The 25,906-nt window shown below is 36.7% G+C and overlaps 1 protein-coding gene across 4 annotated transcripts in view; it reads right to left on the bottom strand.

The window, feature by feature from the left end:
* The window catches only part of Smc6 (structural maintenance of chromosomes 6), a 54,525-nt gene that overhangs the window by 19,857 nt on the left and 8,762 nt on the right, over positions 1-25,906 (bottom strand). For all 4 annotated transcript variants that reach the window (XM_040730708.1, XM_005079056.4, XM_013119871.3 and 1 more), the window contains exons 4-20: positions 23,788-23,893; positions 21,190-21,326; positions 20,590-20,651; positions 18,267-18,347; positions 17,351-17,452; positions 15,103-15,222; positions 14,910-15,008; positions 10,972-11,118; positions 10,420-10,508; positions 10,085-10,249; positions 9,413-9,591; positions 8,670-8,874; positions 5,690-5,804; positions 5,247-5,407; positions 3,243-3,378; positions 2,208-2,288; positions 1,122-1,292 (exon numbers count right to left, since the gene is read on the bottom strand). In XM_040730708.1, coding sequence (XP_040586642.1) covers positions 1,122-1,292; positions 2,208-2,288; positions 3,243-3,378; positions 5,247-5,407; positions 5,690-5,804; positions 8,670-8,874; positions 9,413-9,591; positions 10,085-10,249; positions 10,420-10,508; positions 10,972-11,118; positions 14,910-15,008; positions 15,103-15,222; positions 17,351-17,452; positions 18,267-18,347; positions 20,590-20,651; positions 21,190-21,326; positions 23,788-23,893 — 2,156 coding nt within the window. The remainder of the gene's footprint in view (positions 1-1,121; positions 1,293-2,207; positions 2,289-3,242; positions 3,379-5,246; positions 5,408-5,689; positions 5,805-8,669; positions 8,875-9,412; positions 9,592-10,084; positions 10,250-10,419; positions 10,509-10,971; positions 11,119-14,909; positions 15,009-15,102; positions 15,223-17,350; positions 17,453-18,266; positions 18,348-20,589; positions 20,652-21,189; positions 21,327-23,787; positions 23,894-25,906) is intronic.

Here is a 25,906-nt window from a genome sequence, read left to right on the forward strand (position 1 = left end):
CCAAAAAACAGAACAACACAGCTAGCTCTTCATTCTTTCCTAATTTTAAGTCTCCTGGGTAAATAATTTACTTGCTAATTTTTCTTCTATGCTGCTTTAGCATGTCACTATTACTATTGTAAGTGACTCTGTTCAATTCTTTATCTGTGTAGGATTTTCAATGTTACCTTACTTTTATTGTAGTTTCACTGTTGCAATTCTTGAGACCAAATTTCATTTTACCTATTCTTCAAATTTTTGACATTACAAGTTTCATATTTTTTTCTTATTTTAAAACAAAATACTACCTTTATCTTATTTTTCATTCTTGGGTGTTTTTTTTTTTTTTTGTATTGTTAATGCTTATTTTCTCTAGGACCTATTTTTTTTTCATTTATCTTAGGTAAATTATTAGTTTGTTTTTCTTCTACTTTAATGTTTAAATTGTATATTCCTAATAATCATTTACCAGTGAACCGTGCTTTATCAATAAAATGTATGGAAATAGAATTATTCATTGAAATGGCACTGACAATAAACTGCAGGATAACACAACGACCAATCAAGGCTTGAAAGTCACTTTATTTATAAACAACTAAATTTATTTTAATCCAGTTCATCACTTTATTTCCCTAAATCTAGTTACAAATAGTATATGCTATAAATAAAAGTCAAAAGAAACCACCCCAGTGATAACACATGCCTTTAATCCTGCTACTTAGAAGGCAGATGAGGACTAACCTGTTAATTCAAGGCCACCCGGGATTACATAGTGAGACCCTGATTCAAAACACACCAAAGAAATCAGCCAAAAATCTAACTTCCATATGCTGACAAACAAGTTTAGAGTAACATTTTATTTCAAGATGGCTTTCACACCGCTAATCCATGAGTAACTAAAGGAGAGATGGGAAGATTGAGGCAGGAGCAGAAACAAGCTACTGTTTCTGGGAGGCAAAGAGGTTATTGATTCAATTATCCATTTTTCTAAAGACAAGGGCAGAATATTTTGTATTAGTTGGCCTAGTTCAACAGTTTATATACTTATATTTATAACTAACCAGTGAGGATCTTCAAGGCAAGATACAATGAGCCTGTTGGGTAATAAGCTGTAACATAAAGAGTAACAACTGTATAGATACCTTAAGTGGATCTGCCAGCTCTGACAGCTGATTAATTTTCAATTTAATTGTATCATACTTGTTTTCTGCTTCAATTTTTAGACTTTTAAGATTCTCCATGTTTTCTTTCTGTTGCTCCATATTTTTCTCAACCGTCTGCATTTTTATTTTATTTTCCTCAGCTTCATCTTCCTGATAACATTCAAATAACAGTTAAATACAACTCATCCAACAATATATATATATATATTATATATAAGCAATTCTGAGAAGAGAACAACAGGAAAAATCAAGAGGGAAGATAAAAAAACAAACTCACAAACAAAACTGAAATATTTGATACTTATATGGGAATTTATAAAGTAGGGCAAAAAGGTTCAAAAAAATGAATGGTATTCACTAGTCAAATAAAATAATATTCTGTTTGAAACTTTAAAAAAGTGTAATTTATTCCATTTACTCACTTTCAAAATGTACTTAGTATAAATCAGTATATGTTTTGTGATAATGTGGTATCTGCTAAGTAAAAAAAAAATTAAGACGTAACCTATGTCTTTAGAAAGGTAGTTTACCAATAAAAAATTAGCAACAAGCAGGAAATAGGACTACTAATACAACTCAACATCCTTACTAGCCAAAAGTTCTGAGCCAGGACTGCCCCGTTCTGTTTACTGCTTACTGCCATTCACTATATAGGACATGAGCTTCTTTGTTATACACCAGAAAAAAGTTAAATTGGATGTCACAAACAGAGGGCTAGAAAATTTAAATACAGAAAAACGTGTTTAAAAACATGAGATGAGTATGAACCTGGAATAAGGAATCCAAGCTCAACCCTGACTGCCTGGAATGGCAGTCCTGCCCTCAGGCCCCACCTCTCTGAGGAGCAACAGCTTTCAGCACACTGTTTAGATGCTCATGCTTTGCTACTGTGTGTGCAGTCATATACACAGCCTCACGCCATGTAGAATCTAATATATTTTATGAATGGTAATGGTGATCATAAGGCATAGTTTCAACTAGGGTCTTTTAAAAAGCGAGACTTCCAAGTCAACAAGCTGTTATAGTTTTATCCTTTAACATTTAATTTGAAGAAAAGGACTTTACCAAGGTTGCAATATCGACAGACTGGTGTTCTTCTATATTCTCAAGTTCCCGAATTTCAGAAATATTTTTTCTTATTTTCATCTAAAAAGGAAGTATTTAGAATTTAATAAAAACCAAAGTCCTTGAAGATATATTGAACTACAAAGCTCTACTATGCTTATAAAACAGCAAGATGTAATAGCATCAAAGGGGATTGTTAGTATTCAGTGAGCCAAAGGAGAAGTGACTGTGCATGTCACCATGATCACTCTCACTACTAACCCATGTCTATGCAAAGAAGACATAAGAAATCCACTTTAGCATTCAAAATAACCTACTCTTGAGTCAATAAGAGAAAATGCTTCTCTAAAATACCTAATGTTTCAAATTACTGAAAGATTATTATAAAAATACAGTGTTTCCCAAAGACCCAAATAATCCCTGAGAGGTCGGGAAGTCCATGTAGTCAAAACTATTTTCAGAAAAGCACTGTAATATTGTCCATCTTTTTTTTTTTTTTTTTTTTTTTTTTTTTTGGTTTTTTGAGACAGGGTTTCTCTGTATTGTTTTGGAGCCTGTCCTGGAACTCGCTCGGTAGACCAGGCTGGTCTCGAACTCACAGAGATCCGCCTGCCTCTGCCTCCCGAGTGCTGGGATTAAAGGCGTGCGCCACCAATGCCCGGCAATATTGTCCATCATTTTAAATAATGTTTTCTCTTAAATTTACAAGTAGTTTATAAATGTATTCACCAAAAAACAAAATTTTATTTTCATTTCTAAAAACTATTTCCAGGCAGTGGTGGGACACACCTTTAATCCAAGCACTCAGGTGGTAGAGGCAGATGGATCTCTCTAAGTTCAAGGCCAGCCCTGTCTACAGAGTGACTTCCCAGACAACCAATCAGGGCAATACAGAGAAACCCTGTCTCAAACAAACAAACAAATTCCTAAGAATTTGGGAGTGAGGCCAAAATATTTGAGAACATGAATGACAAAATGATATAATTAACTTTGAAATGGTTAGGAAAACCAAAGGTTATTAGTTATTTTTGTTACCTTTATCTCTTTATAGTGTAGCTGGCACCTTTTAAGAAGTTCTTCATTTCTTTTAATATCCTTCTCAAGAGCAGACAGATGGTGCTGAAGATTAGTTATGTGGGCCTTTTTATTTTCAATCTCAGTCTCCAAATCACTTGATAGAAAAGAGAAAAAAAAACTTTTATTAGGTATCTTGCTCCTTTACAACAAGAAAAGTTTATCTGAAATAACTTATTTACAAAACCCTATTCCATCAAACCAGTTCCACAATCCTGTCAAATCATGAAGAAGTTACCAAGTTATTAGTGAAAATAACAGAAATGTGAAAAGATCATCTAAACTTAAATTTTACTTATTTGATTAGCAAATATTACAATATGAATTTTATTCTCCAGGGATTATGCAAAGGTTGGTGGAGGCAGAAACAGGACAAAGACTCAATCTCTCAAAAAGATGACTACAAGCAACATTAAATAATAATAGGACAAGATACCTTATGTCCTCACAGCTATAGGAATGCAAATATGCTTCTGGAAGAAACTTCTTTCCAGCTAAGTCAGCTAGATGATGCAGGGAGTGTGCAAGCACACACACAAACACACACCCGGTGGTGACCAAAGACTTAAAAGTAGCTTAACCATTCTTGTTTAGGGAAAAAAGGCTCAGAATGTGTAGGGAGTGGAGAGAAAAGACAGAAAACAAGGATGGCAGATGCCAAAAGCATCAAGGGCCTCTTTGCAGCAATGCAGCAAAACCTGTAATTTCAGTGTTCTGCTTTACCAGCTTACACATAAAAAAGACATGTTACCTAATAAGATAAACATGAGCTAAGTATACAAGTTCCCGAGACATAAATGTATTCCAGAACAGCAATGAATCTCTAATCCTGCACTGCACTTTGTTGGTTTCCACAACACGGTCCGCGTATAAACCACCCACCTCTCCTTAACACATTTGGCAAGCACTAAGTATTTGCTGTTTGAAGGAACAAGTGAAAGCATAAACTCTGAAGTATACTTTGACAGGGGTAAGCTAAACTCAAAGACTTCACTTGTAATAATTTAGAAATAAGGGGACCAGACCCTCACTCAGCCCCTGCTTTAGTAGCCATGACAGGCTACATGACTCTAAATTGTTAACTCAAGCCTGACCAATCACTTTACCAAACGGAGTTAGTTTAGCTGGAAATTCAAGATATCAATGACACCAAAAACTCTTTTTTACAAATTGTAAACCTCTACGTAATTAAGGACATGGCTCTTCTAACTTCCCAATTTTTGTTTTATTTTATTGATTGATTGGTTGGTTGACTGATTTTTGGATATAGGGTTTCTCTTTGTAGCTCTGGCTGCCCTGGAACTCATTCTGTAGACCAGGCTACATTCACCTGCCTCTGCCTCTAGCCACCAGTTCATGGATTAAAGTTCCCAGTGTAACTTCTCAATTTATCATGTCTACCACTCCTATTTTCCTAGGCCTATATTTTAATTGTGTCAGCTGACCTTCTTTCTTGTGTTTTCAAACAATGTAACTGTATATGTGACAAATAGGGAAGGCTATGTCTGAATGTAGCTCTGCATGCTGTAGTCTAGTTAAAGAAAAACAAATCATTGTGTCTCAAAAGTGAGCAGTGATACTGCTCTATTTCTTCAAAATGGAATGCTGCAACTCTGCAATCCACCCTTTCCCAGGAGCCACACTAGTCTTCTGTGTACTGTTCCAATCTCGGTACACAAGCTCCCAAGCAAGCACTAGTTCATACTCTTAGTACAGTGTCCTTACAGCTTGTGGATAGGTAACACTGTGTACATCAGCTGCTGAGGACATTTTGTGTAGTTGGTCCTCAATACTGCTATCAAATTAAATGCTCAATTCTACACCTCGTTAAATAAGCTTTTAAGACCAAACACATAAATAACAATTCTTCCCTGAAATAACCCCTAAGGGAAGGAAGGACGTGAGAGAAAATGGAACCCAAAGGAAACGGTGGGAATAATATAGCGAAGCTAACTTAATTCAAACCTTATTTCAGAATCCACATCTCTGCTTAGAAACTTGGGTCTTGTGCTTTCAGATGAATAGTACCGTCCTGCAAAAACTTGATCACCATCAGCAGTAAAAGCTTCTCTACAATTCTTGGGTGGCTTTTGGGACTGCATGACTGTACGAGCTACAGAATTATTCTAGAATAGAAAAGAAGATATATTTTTAAAACATTGCCAAATCATTTCTTGTGGATATACTTCAAAATTTTATCTACTGGTAAGAAAATTCAAGTATTTTTATTTAAACATTGAAATAATTCTCAAAATAATAATGTATTTATGAAATACTTTACAAATAGCCTAAAGTGACAGGTCCCTTGGGAAACAAGATGCACAAACCAACCATTTCTATATTATCCTAAAGATTTTCCCATGAGATGAAGATTTTGGAACGGCATAGAGTATGAACCCTGGCCTTACTTTGATTAGCAGCACAGTCTCGATGCTCCGCATGTCAATCAGGCTATTTGCAACAACAGCATTGTCTATTTCTAAAGCTGTCAGAACAGTTGGAAACTCTGGATGGTAAGCAGCTCTAGGAGACAGAGAGGGAGGGCAACTTAACAAACTTTAAACGCAAAAATATGTAATTTAACATTTAAGTAAACTACAGAAAACCTGAAATATCTGATATTTGAAGACGTGTCTATAAGAGATTGTTTACTGAACAATTACACTAACAGTGTCTGAAGACACTGTTCTAAGTACATAAAAATACGACCTTATGTCAGCCACTGTAATATATCCCCTCTATTTCTTTTGATCAGATAGACACTTCCGAGAGCTTAGTAAGTTCACTAACATCCTATGGATAGTCAAGGCTAGAATTTAAAGTAGGCAATACAGATTAAAAACCCAGACACTCAACCATCATGCTCAAAACTGATCACAGCAGTTACAATTTCTACTATAACTGTACACAAACATTATAAAAACACATTTTAAATAGCTGAATACCTATTTCACTGAGTAACAGCAACTGGAGATGGCTCTGCAATGCTTGATCTGCAAGCATGAGGACATGAGTTCAAATCCCCAGCACCCACATAAAAAGCTGGATATAGCCGTAAGCCTGAGGAAAGCAGGTCCTGAGAACTCACTAACAATCCTTTCATAAAGAAATAAAATGCATCTTAAATATCTGATACAGTCGACATTCTAATAGTTGCTCTTTTGTACATTAAAATGTCTCATTGTTGTATTTAATTTTTCAACCATAGTTTACAAAGTACTCAACACATGTATGCACAAGGCCCCTTCAGAACATTTAAGTCAGCTAAAGGTTATTAAATCTACTCCCATCATATCAAACCAACTCTTAACAACAGTCAGTCAACAGTAAAAATACTACAATTTAAACCCTTGCACTACTTCAACAACTTTGTACTTTAGCACATCAGACTCGATGCTGGCTAAAACACTGACTTTGCTGTCACCCAGCCCTGTTTTATTAAACTATAATTTCTATAATTGCTCAGTCTTATCAAAACTTTTCCTCCCAGGCTACACCTGTTAAGCCTGAATAGCTCACAAAGCCAGGTCTACATTTTCTCCCATGCTCCACTTTCTTTGAAATAATTTCCCAGCAGTAACCTCAACTGCTTCTCGCCTCCTTGTCACACCCACACATTCAAGAATTTATACACTTCACTCTGAATAACAACATTCTTACTGACATCTACAAGAAAGTACTATTAACAAAGACCCTGCAGTTACCATAGTTTTGTATCTTAAGTGGAGTATCATTCAACTTCCTCATGAGTCTTAGTTGGTTTAGACTTTCCAATAGCATAATTTCCAGGTCTCCTACAACTCCAGTTCAATGTCCTCATTCTCAGCATATGAACTCATTTTTTATCCAAGAAAATTAGTAGCATACTTCGCAAACTAGCTTACCTTTTATACCCTTCTACAGTATACTGTAAGCCACAGTTGCTATATATTGCTAAGTCTCTGGAAACACACAGGCTAGAAAACAACATACCAGCCGGGCAGTGATAAATACTCCCCTTCACCAGGCTGTGGTGACATTTTGTTTATGATCTAACAAATAAAGCTTGCCATAGAGGCCAGGCAGTGGTGGTACACACCTTTAAATCCAGCAGCCACACTAGGTAGCCAAGGGCCAGGTGGTGGGGACACACTCCTTTAACCCTTCTGTTAGTCCAAGGTCACCCTGGGCTATCTAGTCTAAAAGGAAAAAAAGCTCACACAAAGGTGATCCCAGCACTAAGTGGGTGGAGGCAGGAAGGGATATGGCTGGGTGGAGAGATGAATATAAGGCAGAGTAGACAGGAGCTCATTGCAGTCTGAGACATTCTGACGATTGGAAGGAACAGGGTCACCCCTTTGGTCTGAGCATTTGGTACAGCTAGTTGCTGTTTCTCTGATCCTTCAGCTTTCACCCCCTGATAGCTGACTCCGAAGTTTTTATTATTAAGATCAATTAGAATTCATGCTACACCGGCCCATGGCAGATCGCAGAGCAGTCCACACAACTGGAGAGATGGCTCAGTGATGAAGCTTGCTCTTCTTACAGAGGACCCCAGTATCAAATGACTCACAACTGCCTTTAACTTCACCACCAGAGAATCAAATGTCCTTTTTTGGCTTAGTGGGGCCTGAACTTATCTGTACAAACCTCAAGACCCCCATCACATTAGTTAAAAGTGAAATAAATCCTTAATTAAAACAAACAACAAAAGATTCAAGGAGTTCTCCCTCATGTAACTTTACAGAACAGCTTCCAACTTCCCCATATGGCATCCACTGGGCAGACAGGTCACCAGTTCAGGTGTGGGAGCCCACTGTCATTTTCAACATAAGCAATTAAGTGGGTCACCACCTCTGACTTACCTAACAAAAGACTTAATGTTGTGGAATATTAGTTTGAGATGTTATATTTGTTGATGGCTTGGAACATATGGTTTAATGATACAAAGATGTGTTACATTCTTTTTATGTTACTTGCCTGCTAAAACACCTGATTAGTCTAGTAAATTGCTTAATGGCCAATAGCAAGACAAGAGAAAGGATAGGAGGGGTTGGAGGGCAGAAAATAAATAGAAGGAGAAAGAGGGATCAGGAAGCAAGAGAAAAGAGGAACAAGAACAAGGAGAGGAGGAAACAAGGGGCCAGTCACCTTTTTTTTTTTTTTTTATGTGCAGTGAGTTTCTATGTCCTAGGTTCAAAATATCTCTTGAGTAATTGGAACTACAGGTGTACACCACTTTGCCAAGATCACATACCTCTGTTTATAAAGTGGACTGATTAGCAGAGATAGTAAAAGAGTTCTGGATACTGTCCCCTTGAGAGGAAAACTCAGCACTTTAAGCATCCTATGAAATAACCCTTTTAATCGTGCGATTAAACAAACTAGAGACAATATTTATCTGATTACCTGAGTCTCACATCATATACCTCATTCCGAAATTCAGAAACGATTATCTGTGGCCGAGAGGTCCCTGGTGGATAAAATTTTTTCATCAATGATTGAAGTACTCTCTCATCAGCGTGATTATGGCAACAATAGGCTTGCAGAAGTCCTTTCAAGCAAGATTCAATGGCCAAAGCAAGCTCTGGGTCCCGCAAATGAATGCAAGCACCTAAAGTAACACACACACACAAATTATAGGATTCATAAACATTTAAGTAATTCTACAGAGAGATCACTCCCTAGAAGAATGCAGAAACAAATGAAAATACATTAGCATGGACTTTGAAACTAGGAGCAGACTAGAGATCACACTGTTTAAATGAAGTAACAAATGAAAAGGAAGATACTTTAGGAAGAGCAGACAAATCTGAGGGGATTAACACTCTTTCCCTAAATTCTTTTTCTCTTCTTGGTTTTAGTTTCCAAAGAAGAAAAGGAAAGGTAGACATTTAAAGTGATTTTCTCATTATGTTTAAAAACCTGAGCCAGGAGTGGTGGCACATGCCTATAATCCCAGCTCTCAGAAGGCAGAGACAGGAAGTTCAGGATTAAGAGCTCAACACCAGATACATAAGACTGTCTATCCCACACCAATGCCAAAACTCCTTACTGTAATTAAAGTTTATGTATATCTAGATAGCTAAATAGTACACTTTCTAGAATGAAGAACTCATGTTAATGATACTTCCAAAAGCAGTGGCAAGTACCTAAAGGGCCAATAGGTTTATGAGTAAATTGTCTCCGTCTATGAGCATCATCTATTGCTTCCAGAAGAGCTGGAACATGAGGACCAAATCTTTTCAGTCGATCAGTTTTACTATCTTTCAGTTCTTTCAATTGTCTCTGATTATAGTTCAGTGTATGCCTCACATCTAAATCTTCTCTCCTGGAATATAAAAGCAGAGAAAGGAAACACATTATGCGCTAAGTTATACAGAAATATTAAGGCTTTGTCCATATATTTCCATGTTAATCAATAACCTTACTACATTAAAAATGTGACTTTTTTTTATTTACAAATAATTGAGTTACCAGAAAAAAACAGTCAGCTGTACTCAAAACTCTCATGAAAAGTGATGCAATACTGATGGAAAATCCCACAGATTGTCAAAATGTACAAGTAAAGTCTTTCTAAGTAATATTAATACATTTTTATCAGTTCGGGTTGGTGGCACAGACCTCTAATCCCAGCACTCAGGAGGCAGTGGATCTCTGAGATGGAGGCCAAGCTGGGCTATGCTGAGCTTCCCATCAGGATTACAACTCTGACTCCAAGCAAACCAAGTCAAAAGGCTCTTTACCAATATCACAAAAAAGCTGTTTTCTCCTCATATTAACAGCAGAACTATATGATACTTAAGTAAAAGGTGTGAACTTACTTAATTCGGACATGTTCCTGCTTGTCTTTTTCTATAGCTTGCTCAAACTGTGCAGCCTCCTGATTGACAGCACTTTCTTGGTCCTGCAAGGCCTGTACTTTCTCTTTCAACCAACAGATCCTTCTTTGCCTTTCCAAGCGCTCTGGCTCCAAAGACTGATCAGTGCTAGAGAGAGTAATAAACAAAAGGAGACAAACAGTGAAATACACCTGACATGTAAAAGCATAAGCCACTGTAATAAACTTTCATTAACATCCACACAGACTGTGCACCACTCACGGTGCCTCATCATTACACGGCGAGGTGACTGTGGCAATGCCATGTTACTGTAGTACCTTTTCTTTAGCTCTTCAATTCGTTTACAAAGCTGCTCATCATCTTTCTTTAATGCTTTATATTCATTTAGAGAACGGTTATACAACACCTAACAAAGAATTAAACATATTTTAGTAACATGCAGAAATACATACGCATTCCATCAAAGCACACCCATAACCATTTGATATGACATTTTATTTTGTTTTTATTTTTTGAGACAGGATTTCTCTGTATTGTTTGGATGTTGTCCTGGAACTCGCTCTGTAGACCAGGCTGACTTTGAAATCACAGAGATCTACCTGCCTTTGCCTCCCAAGTGCTGGGAGTGTGCCAGTCAGCACCACCTGGCTGAAACAACATTTTTTAAATGAGTGAACACAACGTATTTATTTTGATAGAAGTAGAAAAACAATACTTTAAAAACTGTAACTAACAGAAAAGGAAAAGCTAACACAACAGTCATCATGTTTGGTAGAATTTTTATGTTCTAAGTTAAAAAGGAAAAGCTAACACAACAGTCATCATGTTTGGTAGAGTGTTTATGTTCTAAGTTAAAAGATTCCTCCCACCTCAGCATCATTAAAGGCTCTCGTCCTTGCAATGACATCTGTTTTCAATGCCATACATTCTGGTGCTCGTGCATTTGTCTCTTCACTGATTTTTTCTAGTTTATCTTGAATATCTTTGTACTTTTTTTCTGCATCATTAAGCCTGACCTTTAAGAAAAAAATATTAGTTATTCTTTTTCAATAACAAGAAAAACATAAAAGATATGGACTGGTCACATTCCAATAAAATTAATTTTACTCACTACATCAGATAAGGGCTCAGCTCAACAGGTGGGGCACCCATGCCAATCCTGACAATGCAAGTTTAACCTGAGAACTGATTCCCTTAAGCTGTCCTCTGATCTCTTGGCATAACATATGACATCAGTGGATGTCATAGCTTACATGTATATACACATATGTGCATGCATACATACAAAATAGATAAATGAGATGAAACCTTTAAAGTTAAAAGATTTTAGGCAATCAGTTGTATAAAATACTAAAATATAATTCAATCTTGACCCGTTTAATTATCCAATAGATACTATCCTCTGAATATACAAAGAAATAGTGTCTTTAAATGAAAAAGATTTAAGAAGGACACAATGTAACAGAAAACACACAAACTGTATAGTAGGTAAAATATACCTATTTATAATTATAAAACATTAAAAAAAACTATAGGAAAAATCAGGATGGTCCAAAGAGAAAGAAACATATGTGCTGGTAACAGAAAGAGTAATTAATTAAAGTATACCTGGACATAGGCTGAGGGAAAAGTTTTAAGCAAAGACACTAGAGCATGTGCACTTATCAGTATCTACTTTAGAAACTAAAAATAACAGAAGTTCAACTGAGAGAACATAATGTGAAACGAGATGATAGAAAAACTTTATATTCCATAATCAATAGCTTGTAACTGAATCCTCTAAAGTAAATAATGTCCAAATTTGCATCCTCGAACTTGTTGAAGGCAAGGTGTCAGGAAAATTATAGGAAAGGTTTGAATAATAACAAATATAAAGTCTTAAGGGACCAAAATGTGACAATGACAATAACGGGAGGGAAGGAACGGAGTGCCATTTAAAACATAAGCTAACACATTTCCTCTAAGAATGGTTTTCTTTTGTTGCTGCTGTTGTTCTTTTGTTTGTTTGTTTTTCAAGACGGTGTCTCTGTGTAGCCCTGGCTATCCTGGAACTATGTAAATCAGACTGGCCTTGAACTCAGATATTCACCTGCCTCTGTTTCCCAAGTACTGGGATTAAACACAGGAGCCACCATTGCCTGGCTAAAAATGGTTTCAAAGTTAACAAAAAATTAAAGTTAGTATGATATAGTATGTCTTCAGAAACCTGCTATCCAAAGATCAGCCTACAAATAAAAATGTCATGTCAAAGTGCTGCATAAAAATGGTAGGAAGGGGACTGGCTAGATGGTTCAGCCACTGGAGAACACTTGCTGCTGGGTTCAATTCCCAGCAGCCACACAGCAGCTCAAAACCATCTGTAACTTTAGTTCAAGGAAACCCAACAACTTCCTCAAGTTTTCATGAGCACCAAGCATGCATGTAGGAAAAACATCTATTCAAGTAGATTTAAAACTTAAAAAGATACAAGGTAGGAAGGATATAACTATCACTATAAGACAGTCCTTACCCTCCAAAAGTTTATAATTTCCTACAGAAACACCAAATGCTTACACAGAAGAAACTCCACAGCTTTCTTCACAACTATCAGCTTTTGAAAAAGCAGTGAGCATCTATTGCTCAACTGGGTTTCATTATTAGACTGGGAAATACCTCTCAAGAAAAGTACTTAAGGACTTCCTCTACAACAAGTTGAGAAGTAAGGCTAAGAGGATAAGCATATTTGAAGAATATGTTTGTCAGAAACAAAATTTGAGTTGAGAGACGTAGCAAGGGTTGAACTTCCATTTATTACCTGAAGAGGGAGTAAGAAACCTTGCCCAGAGATTGCAAAGCAAATACGCTATTCGCTGCTACAGAACACTTAAGGGTAAAGACAGACAAGTAGTAGTAAGCTGGGAAGACTGCATCATAAACTACAACCATTCTTGGGGCAGAAATTCCTTAAGAAAAGGAGAATAAAATACTAAGATATAAGTAATTCACAAAGACACACAGAGGAGGATGAGGAAGACCATTTATAAAGTACTGCTTCTTAAACTGAACATGTAACAGCATTTAATGGAATGTGAGAATCCGAAAAGCTTAACAGTAAAATGCTCCCAAATGAGCAAAAATGAAAGGAAAATCAAATGCATAATAAATTCAGGAAGTTCGTGGCAGTACTTGGCCAGGCTGTATCATGCATCTTTGCCACAGACTTGGTTCTGGACGAAGTATGAGTACATTGCACTATACACACCATTATGTCACAACACCAACCAACCTACTGATAACACACCTCAGCTCAGGTCTGAGAGTTTTAGGTCATGAAGTGCAGTATTTTAATTGAATAGATAAAATTAGACTAACATAATGGCTTCACTAAGAAGAACAAATGACTTAATATTTCCCTATCATCATTCCGTAGCTTGTATCACATTATTGTATCCCTGGATTCTTATTGTGTTAGGAATTTGCTTTTTAAAAACTGCTCTGCGTTTCTGACTCCAGTTTCATTAAAAAATGACAAACCATAAAACATTGCTTCAACCAGGCATGGTGGCTCACACCTTTAATACCAGCTCTCGGGAGGCAGAAGCAGGAGGATTTCTGAGTTTGAGGGCAGTGTGATCTAGAAAGCGAGTTCCAAGACAGCCAGGGGTACACAGAGAAATCCTGTTTCTAAAAGCACAACACTGCTTTAAAAATTCCTTGTGATTAGAACAGAATTTCTAACAATTTCTGAAATGAGGCTTTTAAAAAACCTGCTACTTTGTACTCATATTGTACTCTGTACTACATATTTATATAAAGTGGCACTCGTAGCAATTATTATAAAACTAAGACATCAACTCTGAAAAAAACATTAAAGACGTATGTCGCACAGTATCAAACACTGAGCTAAACATATGTAAAACATGTACACCCACCATCTTAGTATTCAAATTTGTATTAGTCTTTAAGGTAAAATTTTATGTTAACCAAAGAATTGTGTTAAAATAAATGCCTTTGTCAGGCAGTGATGGTGCATGCCTTTAATCCCAGCACTCAAGAGGCAGAGACAGGAGGATCTTTGAGTTCGAGGCCAGCCTGGTCTAGTCCAAGATAGCCAGGGCTACAAAGAGAAACCCTGTCTCAAAAAAAAAAAAAAGAAAAGAAAAGAAAATTTCTTTATGATTTAATATCAATGAATGTTTGATTTACAAACATATTTTGTGTATCTACATACAGGTGATAAAGGGTTGGGAGTGTAAAAGTTAAGAAGCTCTACCTATAAAGACCAAGGAGCTACAAGTTCCACTTTGGGCATGACAGTGCAGGAAGCTCTGTGTAGCAGCTGCACAGCCTGTGAATACACCAAAGTCCATGGAAATACACTGGAACAAACCTAACAAGTTATCTATTACAAACTCTACCAATGGGAAATGTAGATTCTGGATCACAAATCACAGTACCCTAAAGTTTCTCTGGGCACTGTTTTTACTTCTAATTTCTTCAGTTTACTAATATTTAACTTTAATGTGAATCTACTCACAGTTATTTTGGTACCTCCCTATTTCTCAAGTGTTCTGTTTCAACTCCTTAACAAAGTTCTATTGTCCACATGCATGAGAAGTCAGCAGTCAAACCTCAGATAGGATTATTACAGACAAATGCAGTTCTGTTTCAAAACAGTTGCAGCTGCTATACAATCTTTGGAAAAGAATAGATCTAGCTCAAGTTTAACAGATTTAAACAGATAATACACAGGTGGTTTATAGGTCAAAACCAGCACCTGCAATCTCATGACCTAACTGACTATATCCTTTTAAGAGTCTCTAAGTACCTGCTGTTCTTCCATTTTCCTGTCAAGTTTGGCAGCACGTTCTTCACCAATTTTGATATTATCTCGAATAGCATTCAGTTGTTTTTCAATTTCATTGACCTGAAATGTAATCATATGTAAAATTATTACAAAGAATAGTTATATAGTCTGTGAAAGTTACAAATGAATATAGATTAACAAAAGTGAAAATTACCACTGCCCAAGCCATTTCATGTTTCAAATATTCTAAATTAGTCTTCATTGTACTTAAGCCAGCAATATTTTGAAAACGTTCCTCTTTCTCCAAACATTGGCGCTTTAGTTCAGTAAGTCGCTGAAAATAAAAATAGATATTTTTACAAACACCAGGAGGAAATCTATTGTAAACATGTTATTTAAAACAAGGTGTAAACTGGAACTACACAAAACTTGTTAGAAAATGACTTCATTAAAGTAAAAATAAAAGTACTTTAGTCTTTTGGTATACTTGGCCAAGTACAATAATTCTGCTAAGCTCTGCACTATAAAAGTGATGAAACATTATGAGCAAAGGATTACAGGTTCAAGACCACACAAGTCCTCAAGCTTTCTTTTCATTTACTACTTAATTGCCTATCTCTTAATTCCCCCTCTAAAGGCTTGTAAACGAGCCTAATCTTCCAAATAAAGCATAACAAATACCCAAAAACTATTCAAGACACCAGAAAGAGAAGGAATTTATTCCCCCAATCAAAAAAGTCCTAATTCTCTTTTAATAATAAATGAAACAAATATAAAATATCATGTCATTAGACTAGGTTATGAAGTGTCTCCCAGGCCTCATGTTCTTCACACCTGTGTGGATGGTCCCCTTCATTCACATTTTCTATATTCAACCAAGCCACAATACTGTAATCTTACTTTGATTCCCTATCTAATCCAATTTACCTTCCCTTTGCTAAGATTATTTCAATCTATTACCAAATCCTTCCAAGCTTACTTTCTCTGCCTCCTCATTCCTTCAGTGATGTTCCCTGCCTTTGCTTCAGCGGCTGGCTATGCAAGTCAGCAGATGGAGACACTCAACATTTCCAACATTCTTACTTACAAATCTAAAGTAGCTAGTAGCTATCTGCACGGACTGCTGCAAAACAAAGGAGGTGGCCTGGTTATGTTATGTAAGAGGTCGTCTCCAGCCTTGGTCTTCTTGGACCCTACAGTCTCCTTTCTCCTTCTCCACCCAGTTTCATGAAAACCATCTGTATCTGCTCCATTTCCTAACTCTATAGACCTGGCTCCTGTTTTTCTCCCTACTAACCCTGCCCTGCCATAGACATCTGTGAAGACTCTGCAACTTAACAGTGACAAGTTCTGTCAATTTCTACATCTCAGCCATTACCACTTCCTTCTCAAATTCTCTTCCCTTGTTCTATATGGCTCCCGTGGCCTCTCCTCATAGCTGAGGCTTGCCAGGCGGTGGTGGCACACACCTTTAATCCCAGCACTCGGGAGGCAGAGGCAGGAGAATCTCTGTTGAGTTTGAGATCAGCCTGGACTAAAAGTTAGTTCCAGGACAGCCTCCAAAGCCACAGAGAAGCCCTGCCTCAGGGGGAAAAAAAGGCATTCATAGTTGAGGGTGGGTCTGCCTTTCCCGCTCTCCTAGTAATCTAAATAAAATACATTATATATTTGGACTAAAAAATGTTAGCAAGATCATGTTTTACACCTATGTTTCTAATTCATATAACCAACTTCCTACTTAGTAATCCTGATAACATAAAAGCCACTCAAAATTTTGTTTAAAACAGAATGAGCCGGGCGGTGGTGGCGCACGCCTTTAATCCCAGCACTCGGGAGGCAGAGGCAGGCGGATCTCTGTGAGTTCGAGGCCAGGCTGGACCAACAGCCTCCAAAACAATACAGAGAAACCTTGTCTCGTAAAAGAATGAAACAGGGCATGACTGGTAGAAGTTATTTAAAAATTCAAAGCTTCAAACAATATGCCCAGTTGCCAAAATGTTAAGATTTGATAGCAGCTGATATTCACTGGCTGCTTAAGGAATGTCACTATCTTGGGATGAGTTATTCACTATAAACACATACTATGTTTAACATCAGCTTGCCCCTAGTACTCAACAAAATAAATGTTACACATTTCCAAACTACTTGTAGTGAGAATCAGGGATGCCTTGTGCAACCAATTTGTTATACAACAGGGGTATGAAATATAACACAGCTTTATCTTCTAGTTTAGTCAAAAAGAAGAAAAAAAGACATATACATATCCATTATCACAAAACAAAATTAAAGCTATTAAATGCCCTAGTTATAAATATTAAATGTCATATAATTTAGTGTGCTAAAAATATGCCATTCATTTCAAGAAGATATAGATTTATACACAGGAATATAATTTTGATACTTTTACCTTAAGTAACCTAGGAACTGAGCTGAACTCAAAAAGATTTATAGTATTTACAAACCTCTTCTCCTTGATTTATCTGTTCCTTTGTTCTTTCTTTTGTTTCCATAATATATGAATAATCTTCCTTCATCTGTTCAAGCTGGGTTGCTTTCATGAAGAACTACATCAACAAGAAACACACTCAGGATTTTGTAGGCTTTTCTGTGCAAAAGGGGTGGGGGGATTTTGGTCCCCCAAACTTTTTAAACCAATTACATAGAAAGCATTAAAAATGTAAGCATATATACATAAACACAGAGAACAAATCTTATTTCACATTAAAATTACTGAACCTGCTATATCCACATCTACAAAGTCAATTGCAATAACTCCTAATACCCCATGAAGGAAATACCTTAAAGAATGAAAATAATACAACTTGGAAATATTGTAAATTCCTGCATTTTCACAAATTCTATTTTCAAAGCATAAACGGCATTGCATTCTTATTTTTGATCATAATGCATCTAAAATTTCTAGAATAGAAAGTATCAAAATTCATTCAGCGAGTTCCAGGACAGTTTCCAAAACAATACAGAGAAACCCTGTCTCGGAAAAAAAAAAATTCATTCAGATGACTACACACTGTTTTAATAGTAATCAATTCTTTAGCTTTAAATTTTTAAATGGTTTAAAGTTTGTCAAGTTATTAAATTATATGTGGCCAATTGTTTGTTCCACTATATTTTCTTAAAGGTTATTTGAAAAAAATAATAAGCTATTCTTTTAGAATGAAAAGTCAAATTAAAAAAAAATGAAGATATACCAAAAAAATTATACTTGCATGTTACTTGGACATGTTTAAATCTATTTTACAATATTACTTTACATGGGTGATTCTGAAGGGAAAAAAAAATCTCAGTATCCATTATCTAAGCAAGTTTCTATGTATTTAAAACCACGACCTTAGGTTTATATTTAGTTTATTGTCTTACTTTGTATTTGTCTCCCTCATTTTTGGACTGTAAGAACTGCTTACTCATCTCTTGTGTTAAAACAGAAACTGGATTGTCCACCTGAAACAAAATTTTTAAAAAGGGCATTAAGAAATATTTCATTTTAATACTTTGAACCAAACTATACATTATAAATGACCAGTGATGAATCAAGAAAGCTAAGCTTTAGTCAAAGTTTATAGCATTAGGAATAAAATACAAAAAGCAATGCTACACATTTTTAATGCAAGACAATACTTCAAAATAAACAATACCAAAATATATTGTGGTCATATTCAGCATTCCACTACAGAACATACAAGCTCAAGAAGGCTCTTACATATCTTTACTGATGTTTTTCAGGGACTAGTAAAATGTCTTAGTGGGTAAAACACTTGCTATGCATTCATGAGAACTAAATTTCAGACCCCCAGAACCCAGTCAGGAATGGTAGCCAGTTTTAAGCCTAGCATTTAGGGGATAGACACAAAGGATTCTCAGGGTGAGCTGGCTAGCCAGACTAGCAGGAATTGGTGAGCTCCAGGTACAACGAGACCCTGATTCAATAAAGTGAGGATACCCAATGTCAACTCTGATCCTCCACACAAACAAGCACTCCCACACATATGTACATGCACACCATAAACACACTCACACACCCCAAACAACGCATGCAAAGAAAAAAATAGGCTTTTCACTTTTATATAGATTATCACTCACTTAATGTCTCCACCATCAAAGGGAATATAGGTAGATACGTAGCATGTAAGTCAGCTTTTCTGCATTCTTATTTGAATTTTGTCCTTACCCCTATTTGCTGCAGCCTTTGGCCAGTCAATTAACTTTTTCAACATACAAAGAAAGTTCAGCCCAGTTACCTGTGACCAGAACCATGATAGCAAGCAAGTACTGTTTTCCCACAGCAGTGCTTAAGATTTCTCATGTCTTTCTAACTTTGTGAGGTTAATACAAAACCAATGGAAAATATCTCATTTAACATTAGGAGCACACATCATTTTAAATAAGTCATAGTATAAAAGTACAGTTAGCTATCAGAATATGTAAGGTGAAAAGGTTTTAAATACATATTCTGCTTTGAAAGATTCAGGGAGCTTGTATAATAACAACTATGGACTATTAGAAAAGCAATTTATAATGCCAAAAATAATACTCACAGGTTAATTATACAGGACTAGTATAAGAAAAAATGCTACTTTTCATTTTAACATTAAAAATAACAACTGTTGAATTTTTTTTTTCTTTTTCTTTTTGGTTTTTCGAGACATGGTTTCTTTGTATTGCTTTGAACCCTGTCCTGGAACTCACTCTGTAAACCAGGCTGGCCTTGAACTCACAGAGATTCACCTGCCTCTGCCTCCCAAGTGCTGGGATTAAAGGCATGCGCCACCAACACCCAGCTGACAACTGTTGAATTTTTAAGTAAAACAATGTTTTTAAAAGCAATCCCCTGCCGGGCAGTAACACACATCTTTAATCCCATCACTTGGGAAGTGGAGGCAGGAAGATCTCTGTGAGTTCGAGACCAGCCTGTTCTACAAGAGATAGTTCCAAAGCCACAGAGAAACCCTGTCTTGAAAAACCCATATATATATAGAGAGAGAGAGAGAGAGAGAGACAGAGAGAGAGAGAGAGAGAGAGACAGAGAGAGAGAGAGAGAGACAGAGAGAGAGAGAGAGAGACAGAGAGAGGTAGGTAGGTAGGTAGGTAGGTAGGTAGGTAGGTAGGTAGGTAGGTAGGTAAGCAGCCCCCTTTAAGTAAATGCTGGTGCTTTTTACTGCATTAAAAAATGCTTGCTGTTCAGTGTGGTGGTACTCATCTTTAACTCCAGCATTTTGGGGGGGAAGGCAGACAGGAAGGTATTAGACAGTCTGTTCTACATATCAAGTTTCAGGCCAGCCAGAGCTACACAGTGAGTCCGTATTTCAAAAGAAAGAAGAAAAGGAGGAAGGGAGCAAGAACCTTCATGATGCTTCGCCATGCTTCCCGAGACCTCAATTACTAACTTCTTGGAAAGAAAACTTGGTGCTATTGCAGAACGCCTGGCCACCAGCCCATGATCAGCAGCACCATTCACTAGTCATGAAATGAACCTGTGAGTCCCTGTACTGCACAGAAATTTCATACCATTATTAAATAAATTTTAACAAGATATTCTTCACTATGTTAACAAAGCCAAGCACATGTATTCTCATCAATTTACCATGAAGTCATCTTATTTACTTATACGCATGCCACAGGCAAAAATCACACCAATAAAATGATAGCTTCATTAATTAATCTGAAAAACAAACTTAGCAATTACCTGGATGTTAAAATGATCAAGAATTGCAATCAGCTCTTCTTTCCTAGTAGAAACCACGGTGCCTGGTTATAAAAACACAAAGACCAGACTCCTTGTGAAATAGAGGAGAAATATACAATTATCTAAAAATACAAATATTGAGCACATTTTGTCAGACAAACAACAACAAAAACACCAGCAAATGCACATAGTTTCATGGTGACATATTAAGTCATTATACAAATAGAGTGGGAAAAAGCACACATGCAGTAACAGTGCATGTGTCTTCCTGTAGGTCCTAGCAGTATCTTCTTAATAACTGAATACTTGCCTCCCACTTCATACCCTTTCCACCTTCCGCTAGCTCTAAGCTACAGAAATCAAAGGAAAGAAAGGAAACCTATAATTGAAAACAAAATGACACAGCCTACTTTTGTTAAACACTGTGTTGACTTTATCTCTTATAGCAACAACTAAGTGTAATATACACATGTACCTGTGTGTGTGTGTGTGTGTCTACTTGCACAACCAAGCAGGTTACTAGGAAGATATGACAGGGACAATCATAAGAACTTTTAGCTATTTACTAATATTTCATAAGACGTAAGAAAACAAACAAACCTTTTTCACTTTTCAGTTTGTAAGATCGACTTCCATCCACACTAATGTGTTGCTGCACAACTATAGAGTCGCCATACACATTTGCCCTGAAGGCATCATCTCCTCTGTTCCTTAAAGTTATTGAGATGTCTGCTGAGCTGAAACAATGAGGTTAAATTGAGTTACATGGTAGCACAGTGCAACACGTAAGATCACAGCAATTTTCAAATCCCCTAAGCAATCTGCTTAACATGTCAAGAGATTAGCTAAGGGTCATTGTCTATCACATATGTTAAAGATGCTGTGTCAGACAGAAAGCTGAGAATAAAAGGAGATGATATTTCCTGATTCATGGGAGGATCTGACAAAATACTATGCCTACTCATACAAAACTATTTTAATTAAATGAAATCTTTGACGAACTTCTTACGGATTTGCCAATAAACACTACCCTTTAACATTTACAGGAAATACATCAAAAATATTCAAGATGAACTTCTCTGTACACTACAGATGTGACAGGAGACACACACATCAGCATTTGCTGTACTTAGCCACCTGTCAGTCTGCGTCTCCATCCCCAAAAACTGGGCTAAATATACTAAGTCTGCATCGAACAATCAGACTCTTAAAATTCAAGATAAGGAAAATAAAACTACCCTTCAGTTAAGACTCCCTAATGTGGGTTACATAGCTTGGTTAGCCTAATCAACAGTGGGGGAAAATATAGGTTTATTAGTGAAAGTCTTAACTACACAGCCCTAGCTGGTCTGGAATCCCTAGAAGTCCAAGCTGACTTGGAAACAGAACAAACATCAAATCTGTCTGCCCCATGCCAACATTACAGGTATGGACCACAATGTGGTTTTAGTAACCTTTCCTTAAAGAGAGCTAAAAGAAAAGCCTCTAAAATTGCATTGCTAGCCACAACTGCTGGCACACATCCTTAATCCTAGCACCTGATCTCAGAGTTTCAGGCTTGCCTGGTCTACATAGCAAGTTCCAGTCAGCCATGGCTACAGCCAAAAACAGCCACTACCTCTCTGAAGCATTTAGTATCCACAAAATTCTTTGCTGTTTAGTGACTTATTTCTGCAGACTGAGCTGCTCCACTGAGGATTTCGGTCTACCTTTTATGTCTGCATCTGAAATTTATACACCTGTCCCTTTGTAGCCTGGTCTGTCTGGCCTTGAAGCTGTCCTAAAGACAACGTGTTTAAAGAAGGCCAAAAGAAATAGTTGTTGGCACAGAATTCAGTAAGATATGTAAAAACAAAAACTATACTAGAACATTGTCTTCACACACTTCTTTTCCAAGCCAAGTATGGAAATGACTTCCTGTGTGTCTTTTCTTCTCTTGTATCAACTGAGAATCCTGGATTAAGGTTAAGACTCCTAAATTCCTCAGCAATACATATGTAAGAAACTGGCATTCTTCATTTATATTGTATTGCTTCATTTTTATTGTATCTACTTTTAAGTATTAAAATAATGAGAAAAATGGAGACAACACCAAACAGAAAGAAATTTGTGTCATGTTCTGTCATGTATTAGTATCAATTATCGAAGTTTCCACTAGATAAAGATAACAAGTATACAACTGCAAGAGAATGTAACAAAAGTTGGGCATTATTATGAGAAGCTAAGATCCCTCTTAGCTTCTTGGTATCTTGGGTAGTGTCAAAAAAACAAGAGGAGCCGGGCGGTGGTGGTGCACGCCTTTAATCCCAGCACTCAGGAGGCAGAGGCAGGCAGATGTCTGTGAGTTCAAGGCCGGGCTGGACCGACAGCCTCCAAAACAATACAGAGAAACCCTGTCTCGTAAAACCAAAAAAAAAAAAAAAAAAAAAAAGAGGAACCAGAGGTGCTGCTCAGTGGCACAGTCCTTGTCTAAGTGAAGGAAAAGCAATGACATAAAATTAGACAACTGATACAGTATATGAAAGCAATATCTGAAATCAATGCAGCTAGACACAACCAAATACACTTACAATTCCAGCACTGGGAAGGCAAGAGGTAAAAGGACAGGAAGTTCAAGACCAGCCTCTGCTATATAACAAGTTAAAGGACAGCCTATGTATGCTACATGGTATCCCGTTTCAAAAGTAAACAGAAAGAAAGGAATATGAATGTTAAATTGTAAGGCAGTACTATGACTGCTCATCAATAGACTTATGACTGTGATCCTAAATTCACATTCACTGAATAATAGGATACTTTTCTAGAAGTCAGAGAAAGCTAAAGAAAGAAAATCTGTACAGAATAAGTTGGCTCATCACTCCCCTAACTTTGCTCTCATCCCTATCATGTTAGCATGATTGCTGATACCAAGTTTAGGCCAAAAACCACAACAGTATATAATACTTATAGATATGCGTTTAAAAATACATAAATTTGCCACTGTCATTTCTTCCATAAAAATAACAAGTTCAAGTGGGCAGTGCATGGTACCAAGTAATACAGGTTATCTGACTAGGTGATAACAGTAAGCAGAAGGCAACAGTGGCAACAAAGGCAGGACAAAGGACTAAGACAGGAAAGCTCTCCTTGGAGACACCTGCTCTCCAGGGTTCTACAGCATGCTTCTTAGAGAATAAAAGCCCAGCAGAGAACACTTACTTCTGTCCAGCTTTCACAAAACCTTTTAAAGACGATCCTCTATTAGTAGCAACTGCTTTTCCACCAAGGCCAACTATGAGAGCGGTGAGTACAGCACTCTTTCCACCTAAAGAAACACATTGAAAAATTCATAAAGAGAAAACACTGCCTTTACAACTTTATTCAAAAGGATAGCTGCATCTGTCTCAATCTGAAGTGAATTATTACAAATTCAATTATAATTTTAAGTGCTAAGGTGGCAAACTAAGGAAAATTCCACATTAAGAACTACCTCACCGCCGGGCGGTGGTGGCACACGCCTTTAATCCCAGCACTCGGGAGGCAGAGGCAGGCGGGTCGCTGTAAGTTCGAGGCTGGGCTGAACTGACAGCCTCCAAAACAATACAGAGAAACCCTGTCTCATAAAACCAAAAAAAAAATTAACTACCTCACTGTTGCCAGTAGGAAAAATTTGTACACTTCAGTTACCAAATTTGTATCCACAATAAGGAAGTAGAAAAATGGTCACTATCTTTCAACCCAAAACTCGGTCTATCATCTTGGTGTATCAAACTTCCAAATACATTAACATATGTAATTAATATACAAAATTTGCCATTACATCCTAATTTAATTATGGCTACTCCTTTCATCATAAATTTTGAGACACAGAAGCTTTAAAATAGCTCTCAAATGTAAGAAATTCTACATGGGAAGGCATGTTGCTGTTTCAATATATGATATACCCTAGAATCAGCTCATGTATTCATTGAACATATTAAATAGAAAAAACTAGAAAATCACAAATTTCTAATATTTTGACAATTTTTAATTTAATATTTTAAATTTAAACACTGAACCTTAATTTTAATTTCATTTCCTACCCCTATTATGTTTAATTTTGAAGTGTTAATTCTTTTTATTCTAAAAGATATAAAACACCAAAACCTCCACTTTGAAAATTTCTTAACAATTCACAGATACAGCAATCATTTTCTGAATTTCATCATCCACCAATTGATGGGGAAAGTTCTGTGTATATGTCAACAAAGCACTGTTGGCTAATAGGGAAGCAAGATAGGTGGGACTAGGCGTCTAGGAGGATTCTGGGAAATGTAGTGGAGCGACTTGTCGCCATGTGATCTCCTGGGAGCAACGGGTGCTCAGGAGTGCATCCTCAAAAAGATAAGTTCTTATAAAATACATATAGTAATTATGGGTTAATAATCAAGTCAGAGCTAGCTGATAAGAAACCAAGCAAATAGCCAACAGCTCATAATTAATATAGCGTCCTATGTGTTATTTAGGGGCTCAGACAGCTCGGCAGGGACCAGGCGGCTGGTGGGAAGACAAGGCATTACCACCCAATCAATTAACAAGTTTGTCATCTTCTACAACATACCACAAAATTAGCCAACAGAAAATAATAATTATCTTAACTTAGTTCCTGGAATGTCTTTCAAGTTCTTACTCTTTTTTTCCTCTACTACCAGGTATAATGATTGAGTTAATTATCCTTTATTAAGTTTTATAAAAGAAACCATTCAAATTTTTTAAGACACAACTTGAGAAACAGTGATTCTTTCTTTACTTCTTTTACTTTGCAACCTCAGTGTGATAATGACCCTTTTCTCCATTCACTCCTACTAAAATCTCTTCCTTTTTCACTGAATGACAGAGGCAGCAATAATAAAGAAAGGGACTATGGAGCTACACATACCTAATTTCCTTGCCTAGTAATGTCACTAGGTGGTAGAGTATCTCAGTCACCCCTACCCCTGCCACAACGTAGCTAGTTTGTCACAATCTTGCCCATGTCAGATCACTCAAAAGTTTTTAACTGACTACCCACTGTCCACTGAATAAAACTCTAAAATCTTTATCAAGCCTTTAAAACCCTCAACAATCCTATATACAATTCTGTCATAGTCTGCCCTTTCCTACACATACCATCTGATACACGTAAAGTTAAGTCCCATTCTCCATATACTCCTTCTATCCTCTGAACATTAGAGAGTGAGCCATCTGTGCCTAGAACATCTCAGCTTCTTGCCAAATGAGTCTTAAGGAATCTTTAGGTTTCATCTGTGTACCAGCAAAAACACAATGTCCTCATAAAAACCACTGATGACGACAATGG

Source organism: Mesocricetus auratus, unplaced genomic scaffold (genome assembly GCF_017639785.1).
Source record: "Mesocricetus auratus isolate SY011 unplaced genomic scaffold, BCM_Maur_2.0 Super-Scaffold_100024, whole genome shotgun sequence".
In the NCBI taxonomy this organism is placed as follows: Eukaryota; Metazoa; Chordata; class Mammalia; order Rodentia; family Cricetidae; genus Mesocricetus; species Mesocricetus auratus.